At 56.0% G+C, this 9,703-nt stretch overlaps 6 protein-coding genes across 6 annotated transcripts; 4 read left to right on the forward strand and 2 right to left on the reverse strand.

Annotated features, from left to right (window-relative positions):
- Positions 1 to 258: 258 nt before the first annotated feature.
- On the forward strand, positions 259 to 2,171 carry PpBr36_10889 (uncharacterized protein; the record flags this gene model as incomplete). The annotated part of the gene is made up of 2 exons (XM_029897997.1): positions 259 to 593; positions 680 to 2,171. 2 exons carry the CDS (start codon positions 259 to 261, stop codon positions 2,169 to 2,171), a joined length of 1,827 nt encoding a protein of 608 aa, XP_029743821.1.
- A 71-nt stretch (positions 2,172 to 2,242) lies between these two features.
- On the reverse strand, positions 2,243 to 3,718 carry PpBr36_10890 (uncharacterized protein; the record flags this gene model as incomplete). The annotated part of the gene is made up of 2 exons (XM_029897998.1): positions 2,243 to 3,124; positions 3,236 to 3,718. The coding sequence occupies 2 exons, from the start codon at positions 3,716 to 3,718 to the stop codon at positions 2,243 to 2,245; spliced, it is 1,365 nt and encodes a 454-aa protein (XP_029743687.1).
- Positions 2,895 to 3,497, forward strand: PpBr36_10891 (uncharacterized protein; the record flags this gene model as incomplete). Its single annotated transcript, XM_029897999.1, has 2 exons — positions 2,895 to 3,084; positions 3,253 to 3,497. The coding sequence occupies 2 exons, from the start codon at positions 2,895 to 2,897 to the stop codon at positions 3,495 to 3,497; spliced, it is 435 nt and encodes a 144-aa protein (XP_029743688.1).
- Positions 3,719 to 4,099: 381 nt separating the features above from the next.
- Positions 4,100 to 4,951, forward strand: PpBr36_10892 (uncharacterized protein; the record flags this gene model as incomplete). Its single annotated transcript, XM_029898000.1, has 2 exons — positions 4,100 to 4,103; positions 4,230 to 4,951. 2 exons carry the CDS (start codon positions 4,100 to 4,102, stop codon positions 4,949 to 4,951), a joined length of 726 nt encoding a protein of 241 aa, XP_029743689.1.
- Positions 4,952 to 5,555: 604 nt separating this feature from the next.
- On the forward strand, positions 5,556 to 7,003 carry PpBr36_10893 (uncharacterized protein; the record flags this gene model as incomplete). The annotated part of the gene is made up of 5 exons (XM_029898001.1): positions 5,556 to 5,622; positions 5,778 to 5,961; positions 6,091 to 6,195; positions 6,294 to 6,381; positions 6,542 to 7,003. The coding sequence occupies 5 exons, from the start codon at positions 5,556 to 5,558 to the stop codon at positions 7,001 to 7,003; spliced, it is 906 nt and encodes a 301-aa protein (XP_029743690.1).
- Positions 7,004 to 7,549: 546 nt separating this feature from the next.
- Positions 7,550 to 9,384, reverse strand: PpBr36_10894 (uncharacterized protein; the record flags this gene model as incomplete). The annotated part of the gene is made up of 2 exons (XM_029898002.1): positions 7,550 to 9,026; positions 9,137 to 9,384. 2 exons carry the CDS (start codon positions 9,382 to 9,384, stop codon positions 7,550 to 7,552), a joined length of 1,725 nt encoding a protein of 574 aa, XP_029743685.1.
- Positions 9,385 to 9,703: the final 319 nt, after the last annotated feature.

A 9,703-nucleotide genomic window follows, 5' to 3' on the forward strand; every position in this document is an offset into this window, starting at 1 on the left:
TGACCTGCCTGTCTTGTTCCCATCGCCTAAATCCCCTCTACATTGATGGGCAGGACCTTTTGGGAGGAAGAGGAGGATCACCAAGACAAAATAAGAAAGAGAAGGAGGGTAGGCCAAAGGGACAAAAAGAGGGGTCGATTTCCTCCTTCACCATGCACCGCAGCCGATAAGCAGCCAGCCCGGAGCGGATTGCCACCATAAGAAAGAGACAGGTCCCCTCGTACGTCATCTCGAGGCAGAGGAAGAGGCATTCCAAACATGTCAACAACCACCCTGCTCCATGGCGGTACGACACCCCTCGCCGCGCTCACCACCATATTCACACCACCTCCCAACTGCGCCACGAGCACATGGCTGTTGACCACCACCGAAGCGCCTTCGCAATACCCGCCCTTCCCGACTGAAGGGCCATCCTCCTGCAACATCCCGCGATGGGAGGACAACATCGACGAGGGCTCATACGACTTCTATTCACCGGCCATCTGCCCATCCGGCTTCGTCGTCGGCCCCTCCTGCACCTCTGTGCAGGTCAAGACTTCAGATGACTTCCCCAAGGTCGAGGCTGGAGAGACGGTGGCGTTTTGTGTGCCGAGGTGAGTTTTTGCTGTGATGGCGTCCTGCCGAGGAGTATATCCTATCCTGACGCAAGAAGCTAACCACGCCGGAAAACCCTCCCCAGTGGCTACTCTTGCACCGCCGATACGACAGAGGGTGGGGTCTGGGGCATGACCCAGACAGAAGTGTTCGCTGCACAGGTCACAGTAGCACCGGCAATTCAGATCCGATGGAGAGATTTCGACCTGACTTTGTTTCCAACACACCCCCTGAGCCCCGGAGTTACCATCGGCATCGGCCCCAAGCCTACACGAGCTACTCCTTCTTCGCCTCCTCCTGGCCCTACCGGGCCCGCGGGTGGTAATGGTGTTATCGTGGTGCCTTTGCCGACTGTTCCACGATCTACGGTGCTCACTTCGACGACCGGCAAGAGCGACGCCACAGCGCTGCCCATACCCAACCCAAACAGTGCTTCACAGCCGCGCATACCAGACGACCAGGCCGCGTCGCCTGCCACAACCACCCGTCTGAACTCGTCGACGGCGACGACCGCCGCATCAACCGGACGCAGCAGCCAGTCTGCAGACCTGACAAAGGCATCTCCCATGGAATCGACAAATTCACATGGGCTACCGCTCGGCCCGATAATTCTGGCTTGCCTAATTAGCGTGCTTATCTTCAGCGCAAGCGTTTTCTTCTTTTCTAAGCGCCGGAGAGACAGGGGAGGGAGTGGGTCGGGGACACAGCCGCCTCTGTTGCCGGTCGGCGTGGGAGTGTGGGTAGGAAGCAGCCACGAAGGTGATAGCAAAAGGAAAATGGGTTCAATACCAACAATGTGGACAAAATGGATCATGGCTCTGCGCAAAAAGTCGAACCGACAAGTTGGCGACGGTTGGCCGAATCATGACATTGCCAGCGATGCGCAAAAACAAAAATCGAGATCACGGGATACAATGGGCTGGGCCGGGTGTCCGGCAGAGGGAGCCCCTGGTTCCAAGGAAAACCCAGCCGAGCTGGAGCAACTGGGGAATGGGCACGACTCTGAAGCACAGCAGAGGTGGAGCTGGGTGTCTAGGATGTTCAGCATACGAGCTTCGCGGCAGGGCGAACAGGACGACGACGACGACGACGACGACGACGACTATTTCAAGTCTAGCGTTATGAGCAGTAGGAGGACAACAAGATCTTCCCGCTGGACGGTTTCCGACGCCGAAGCTATGACTGGCGATAGGCAACACGACTTGACGGCCCCGGGGGCATTGTGGCCGCCCGTGCCTGCGGTGCCGAGGTTGCCAAGGCCACTACCTGCGGTGCTGATCAGCAGCCCCAAGAGCCCGACGTTGACGTTGAGGCCAATGACTGCCCGCAGTGCTTTCACCGTGAGGACCGAGACGACGGAAATGAGTGATATAAGCGAGGAAAACGACATGCTGAGTCGCTTGTCACTAACGCGCATCTCGTGCTACACGGGGGCTGGTGGTCTGCTGTCGCCTAGAAGTTCGTCGCGGAGACTGAGCCACATAAGTGGTGGTACCTTTGGACCAGGTGGTGGTGGTGGTAGTAGTAGTAGTAGAAATAGCCACAGCCGCTCGTCCCGGGCAACTCCAGAATCATAAAACAAGAGTATTACCACAAGCGTGTCGTCTTTTTTTTTTTTTTTTGCTGCTGCTGATGCTCAGTGCATGTGCTACGATCCTGGCGTCGCCGGCACAAGTCCCCCGCCAACATTCTCGACAGATTCGAGGGGCTCCTCGATTGGCACAGGGGTCAAAGTGGCCTGGTGATGGCCATCATCAGCGTCGGCAGGGTCCGCCTCTCTCTTTTCCTTCTTCTTGTCCAGCTTCTTCTGGTTTCTCTTCCCCTTGATGTTCATGGTGATATGATGCTCCTTTTTTTCCAGTTCCAAAACGGAGCCCCTCCAGGTCCTGCCGTGCAGGTGACGCAGGCAGAGCCGCTTCCCTTCGTCGGGGTAGTACATCCAGCATGCCCACTTGGCCCAGTTGCCAAGCTTCATCTGATCTCGGGCACGGTGCCCTACCGTGTCCTCGATGAAGGCACCTCTGGCCATGGACAGGCGCGTGGGGAACACGCGCGCGAGGTAGTGGGATACTTCGGCAATATGAGGCTTATCGTGCCAAAAAAACAGCGGGGTCAAGGGGATGGGAGGCAGGGACGATGACGACGGAACAAACGTTCGCTTGAGCTGGCGTGTCAATCGTAACAGAGCCGAGTGGTAGGTGACGTGCGCCTGGACAGCGTAAGAGAGGAGTCTGCAAGACGGTAGGCAGATGTACTTGACAGGGGGCGATTCCAAGTCCGTAGTGAAGGCATCATCGCAGATGCCGCTGGGGGTATCTGCTGCTGCGGGAGAGCCTGGCAGGGAGCCGACCGTTGCAGCATCTAGCGCCGTGACTGGTGCGTCAGAGGTTGATGTGGAGGAGAGGGACAAGGAAGACAATGACAAGGTCGAAGGGAGGCCAGCTGGCGATGCCTTGTTTGTCTCCATGACATCCAACATTCCGTCAATAGGTATGTCTGTGACAAGAGTCCAGTCATGTTGGTGAATCCACTGCGAACCGGGGCGATTCGGGACGATTTGGCAGGGTTAGCTAGCTGGCTAGGTATCTGGCTGGCTAGGTATTTGCGAGATGATTAGAATTAGATGTGGGCGTTGACGTACCACATAGCTGGTTTCAGCCAGACGCAAGGCAGTGCGGACAGCAAGCCCAAAGCCCAGGCGATCGGCCGGCTCCACAAAAGTCACCCTGCCATCGCATGTGCGACTGACCGTGACAGAAACGGCGCTGCCGAGCGGGTTCTTTCGGCCGTCAAACCCGAATTCGGCCTCGACGGAGCTCTGGGTCATGGGCACCGGAGGCGGAAGATCTGGGCAGTACTCGGCCAAGAACAGCTCCTTGACGTTTTCCTTGTACACGTCGTAAACTTGGGCACCCTGGGCCGTCACCTGTCCCCTCTTGAGACGGGCGCGGGGCTTGATGTGATCATAGGTGTCCATGACGACTATGACGCGACATTTCAACAGAGGGGGACAGTGGTGTCGGTAAGATGCGATGACTTGGGTGAGGAGTTCGGTTTCCGGGGCCGAGGGTGTCGGGGAGGTGGTGATGATGAGCGTGAGCAGGTTTGGAATGCGGTCCTCCATGACGGCGAATGAGCGAAACAAGCGAACAAAATATTTGTGGGAAGAGAACGACGGGGGGTTTGTTTTCGGATGTTTGTGGTGGTGGCTGCTCTAGGTTAGGCAGGCAGGTTTTTTACATGTCAGTCTCTCCTTCCTTCCATTTCACCCTTCAATCCAATCCAACCAGGTTCCATGACGCCCGACTTTTGGATTGGCACTGAAATTTCGTGACCGTTTGTTTTGTTCGGTAGGTGACAGGCCAGGTCATCCATCCCCACCCCGCAGCATTGGTGGGGGGGTTTTGACAGACCCACATTATTCGATGTGCTTGCTAGTGGAGATGTCACTTTTTTTTTTTTTTTTTTTTTTNNGTCTTTTTATCGAGATTATATGGTATCCATCATGTGTTTACCCAACCAACCCACAACACACACACCCCCCACACCCCACAGCCCACAGCGTGGTTTTCTACTATAGTATAATCTCGCAACTTCATAACAAAGAAGGACAAGAACTGACCAAGACTACAAAGTATCATCGGGCACTTGGGACCGCGACTCGCTCACCCGCGTGATCGAATCGTACATCAGCAACGTGGCGGGGCATTACAAGGGCAAATGCTACGCCTGGGACGTGGTCAACGAGGCGCTCAACGACGACGGAACCATCCGAGATTCGGTATTCAACCGCGTCTTAGGGACGGATTGGATCCCCATGTCCTTCAAGGCCGCCGCGGCCGCAGACCCGCAAGCCAAGCTGTACTACAACGAATTCGGCATCGAGCGGGTCGGCGCCAAACAGGAGGCGACCCTCAAGCTTGTTGACCTGATCAAAAACAGCGGCGCCACCATCCACGGCGTCGGCTTACAGGCGCATTTCATCCTCGGCTCGACGGGCACCAAGGAGGAGCTTGCGGCGTCCCTCAACTCCTTCACCGCCAAGGGCGTCGACGTCGCCTACACCGAGCTGGACGTCCGCCACCAGAAGCTCCCACCAGATGCGCAGGCCCTGCAGCGCCAGGCAGACGATTATGCGGCGGCCGTGGGCGCCTGTCTGTCCGTGGACCGTTGCGTCGGCATCACGGTCTGGGGCGCGTCCGACGCCCACAGCTGGGTTCCGACCACCTTCCCGGGCGAAGGTGCCGCCACGCTGCTCGACGAGAACATGAACCCCAAGCCGGCGTACAATAGGGTTCGAGACGTGCTGGCTGCTGCCGGGCGTGGCAGGAAGAGGTCTCCGAGAGTCCCTGCCTGAATGTTTTTTTTTTTTGTTTGTTTTTTTTTTTTTTGTGACGGGTACACATGTCAGGGCTTTGCTTGCTCGCCAGGAAGTGCGACAGCAGCTCCGTCTGCCGGCGGACCTTTTTTTTTCTTTTCTTTTTCTTCTCTCCTCCCCCCTGTACATAAATCTATCGTTTTGGTCTTTTTGTTACTGCATATAAAAAAAAAATTCACTGCTTGCTTTGGTCCAGACAAAGTGCACGGTTTCTCTGTTGCCCCTCCCGACCACGCCGAGCCGATGGAGCTGAATACCCACCGTCGCTTCACTCGGCGGTTGTAAGCGCATTAAAATTGGACGGGACGCGCGTGCCCGACTGCCCCCCTCGCTAGTCGATGGCGTGGTATGGAGGCGCTCGCTACCCGACGTGCGCTTTGATGGCAACCAAATTAAACTAGGCGACTGCACGGCCTCGCTTTCAACCGGTGCAGAAAAACAAGGGAAATTTCAAGAGCTCAAGGACCCTGTCAATCTTGGGGATCTATTAAAGGCCGTTTGTTCCCTCGTCGGAAAAAAGAATGGCGACGGGGGAGGTGATGGATCTTGCCTTGCATCGCGGCGCGGGCACATCTTTGCTGCAATGTGGGCAATAAGTTTTCTCTCGCTGCTGCTTGTCTCGCTTGCGAGCGAGGGTTGTCTCGGTCAATGTAAGTATGAGGTGTGAGTGAGTGTGATATGGCAACAAAAAAAAAAAAGAAGAAAAAAAAAGAAGAGAAACTCACTCATTCACTTACTCACTCACTCACTTCCCCCTTTGGCCCATTGAACAAACAAAAAGTGCTGCTGCTAATTTCTCCCACAGCCACTGCCGCAATCCGTGGCAGCGTCACCCAAGCACAGCTCGACACCTTCAAACTCTTTGCCGACTACACGGCGGCCGCCTATTGCAACAAGTCACCCGACCGCGTGTCCCAGAAGATTGCCTGCGGCTCCGATGCCTGCCCCCTGATCGAGGCCCACGAAACAACCATTGTCGCGACTCTGGTGTGAGTTGGTTCCCCCCAGCTGATGCACAGCCGCCTCCGCTCTTGTGGGCGGTGGTGGATCACCAACTGACTCGAGAGCGTCCACTAAAAGCTTTATTTTTAATTTTATTTTCATCTTCCTTGCACCAGAGACGAAGGTGATAGGGCGGGCGGATACATCGCTCTGGATAGCACGGCAAACAGGATTGTGGTTGCCTTTCATGGCACCATCACTGCTGCCGGCTACATGGCAGAGTAAGTCGGATGCAACCTGCTTCTCCCCCCCTTGATTGCCCCATTGCCGCGCGGCTGTTCCACTAACCGAGACACCCTCCTCCTACCTGATCTCGCAGTCTAAACGCGCTGCTCCAAGACGACGACCTCTGCGATGGATGCCGAATCCATGCAGGTTTCAGATCCATTTGGGCTGCTGTTCACGACGTTAGTAGTCCAGCCTTTTTTTTTTTTTTTTTTTTTTTTTTTTTTTTTTTTTTTTTTCGTTCATTCATTCATGCCCAGGCCGGCACGGAACAGACGAGAACAAAATTAAATTAGACTCTGGTTACATATGGCTGACTTGGCGGCCCCCCTAACTCCCCAGCTCGTCATGGACACGGTCGAGAATCTGCACCGCGAGTATCCCGACTATGCCATCGTCACAACGGGTCACAGCATGGGTGCGGCGGTCGCCACGCTCGCCGGCGCGAACCTGCGGCAGAAGCTGCCAGACGTGGTGATCGACGTCTACTCTCTGGGATCCCCCCGTGTCGGCAACCGCGCGTTTGCCGAGTACGTCAGCGCACAGCCCGGCAGCGTCTTCCGCATCACCCATATCAACGACCCAGTTCCCCGGCTGCCCCCCAATCTGATGGGCTACTACCACACCGACGTCGAGTATTGGCTCTCGAACGGCGGCGCGCAGAAGATCGACTACGCCCCAAAGGATGTCATGGTCTGCAAGGGCATCTTCAACAGGAACTGCAACACCCAGAGCGACTTTTTCGGCTTTGGCTTCGCCGCCCACGTCAATTACCTGACGAGGATAGGGGCCTGCAAAGACTGACAAGAAAAAAAAAGTCGGGCTGGCTGGACTTTTTTTTTTTTGCTGATAAGGAAAAGCGGCGGAACCTACCGAAGCCCCGAGCGTAGATCGTGGGTGGGTTCTGGGTCTAGCTATCAATCCCTAGACTTGACCTCCAAGGAGATGTGATAGGCTCCGGCAGCTGTCGAACCGATACGAGGCCCATAATACCGATGGAGATTGATGTTCAAAAATCTCCACCGCAACTCTCATTACTAGCGTAAAGATGACATCGCCATTGACAAGTGGAACCGATTTGGTGGACTGGTGAAGGCGCAAACCCCATTCCGGAGCTGTCGTTTACATCATGACTGCCGTGATGCGAGCCTTTGGTACGTCACGAGCCAGACCAGGAGACCTTTTTTTTTTTTTTTTTTTTTTTTTTCTTGCCCGGCGTAACGCCATTCAGTGTCAGTCGAGACTGCCGAGTGGCCGCCTAAAGATTATGTGCTCAAATAAATACAATTTGCTAGTGTTTACTCATGGACCGACCGTCTTATTTCTCCCCATAAACTATCCGGCATATAACTACTCCTCGGCATCTCGCGGCTCGTGCGTCCGCCAAAATTCCTCGTACTCGTTTGACCCCTGAGCCGGGACTTCGAGTGGTACAGTAATGGGCACGATGGGGATTCCCTTGCTCTCGAGCTCTGCCATGCGGGCCTGGGTTTTGGGCCGGGTCTTGTTGATGCTGTACACGGAAATGCGGTGGCACGAGCTTGTGACGTGCAGGCCCCAGTTCCAGGCTGTGCGCACTTCGGGAGGCTGCGTGTTCAGGCTGTTGTCCCAGCACCGCACCACGATCTCTATCCAGCCCTCGACGTCGCAGGGAAGTTCCATGTGCCACGTCCGCCACGTCCACTTTCGCTTCTTGGACAGGTTCTCGACCGGCACCGTGTACCAGTTGAAGCCCCCATCGGCCGACAGCTCAACCCGCTCGGGCCACCGGCCGCCACCCGAGTAGGCCCAGCCACTGCAGCGGATCTTGCCGTTGTGGATCACCACCTGCTTCATCCACGGGGACATGATGGCAGAGCTGACGGGCATCTCCTGTATCTGGATCCCGTCAGTCAGGTTGAAGTTGTGCTTGCCCACCTGCTGCGGGAAATAGAGGTACTCCTGGGTCTGCACCGGCGCGCGACTCGGATTCTTGATGGCCTTGATTCGATACAGCCACTTGACGCTGCGCGCGCCGATGTAGCCAAGAACGACGGTCCGGAGAGGGAATCCGTGAATCTTGGGCAGCGGCTCGTCGTTCATGGCCCAGGCCAGCATCACCTCGTTGGCCTTGACCTTGGACCACGGCACGCTGACGACGTAGTTCATTGCCTTTTCGCTCTTGACGTAGGTGTCGGCCCCGTAGAACTCGAGGTGCTTGGCCCCATCGATCAGACCGCCGCACTCCTTGATGATCGCCTTGAGGCTGATCCCCGTCCACTTGGCCGTGCCTATGGCTCCTTCTGCCCATGGCGCCTGAGGTACCTCGTCACCCTGGCCAGCGTACTTGGTGATCTGCTCGATGCGACGCGTGCCCGAGCACTGCATGGTCACGTGCTTCTCCATTCGCGGGAACCGGGACTCGTCCATGATGTCGTCGAGCGTAAACGTCTTGGGGTTCTTCACGAGACCGTCCATGTCAAAGCTGAAATGCTCTTTTTCGATGTAGGGGATGCCGCCGTGGTTGCGGACAAAGTGCAGAGGGTTCGGCGTGATGTCTTGAGCAGCCGTCAAGCGCTTCGGCGGCTCCCCGTTGTAGGGGAACTGCAACAGGTGGAGCATGTCGACGTGCTTCTCCTCGAGCACGCAGTTCCACGAATCATCAACCACGTCTTCCAGCTCGCCGCCCAGAGCGTGATGCCAAAGCTTGAAGCGGGTGCCCGGGAGCACCGGGTTCGTTCCCGGAATCTCAGCAAACTGGTACTCTGGATTGGGTGGCCAGGTCTGCGAGCTGAGGATCTTGTGGGCAGCCGCCTTTTTGTCAGGGTAGTTTTCCCACTCCACAAAACTGCAGAAAAACAAACCAAAGTCATTTAGCAGCCCTTTCAATCTTGTAGGGGACGAAAGGGAGGCTCGCGCGAGAGAGCTTCGTGAGCCAGCAATCAAGAGGCCACTTACCCCTTCCATCCCTTTCGCTCCCGAGCAAACAATTTGGCTCGATCGCCGACAGAGTTGATGGCTTCCTCGTCTTTGGTAAGGGGACCAAACTGCTGGGGTTGAATCTCTTTTGTTTCGGGGCCGGTCATATCCAGTGCGGGCAAAAGGGCGCCAGCCATGCCCTGGGCGATCCTCCACTGGTCGGGCCTATTGCTGGTCTCCTTGTGGGGGGCCATCACTTCGGCGACAGGCCTGTGCGGAATTGACATTTTGCTTTGCTGTCGATCCTTTCGAGTTGCAATCTGTAATCAACTACTGGCGGTGGTCTTCAAAGGGCGCATCACCAGCAGAACCAACAAAAGGGTGGGAAGTCGGAGAAAGGAACCGGATGGCATGGTGCCTATATTTAAATACCCGGTGTCTTATCTTACCCCATCTCTAACGGTCTAACGCACCGTTTATCCAGAATACTTTGCTCCAGCTGGTCTCCATATCTTGGGTACCTGGGCTACATTAGTGTATCGGCTAGCCAGTTGCATAACTTGGTTCGCGTATGCGGGTGCGACTGGTTTAAAACATTGGGCAAAC

This window comes from Pyricularia pennisetigena (assembly GCF_004337985.1).
Source record: "Pyricularia pennisetigena strain Br36 chromosome 4 map unlocalized Pyricularia_pennisetigena_Br36_Scf_11, whole genome shotgun sequence".
NCBI classification, from domain to species: Eukaryota; Fungi; Ascomycota; class Sordariomycetes; order Magnaporthales; family Pyriculariaceae; genus Pyricularia; species Pyricularia pennisetigena.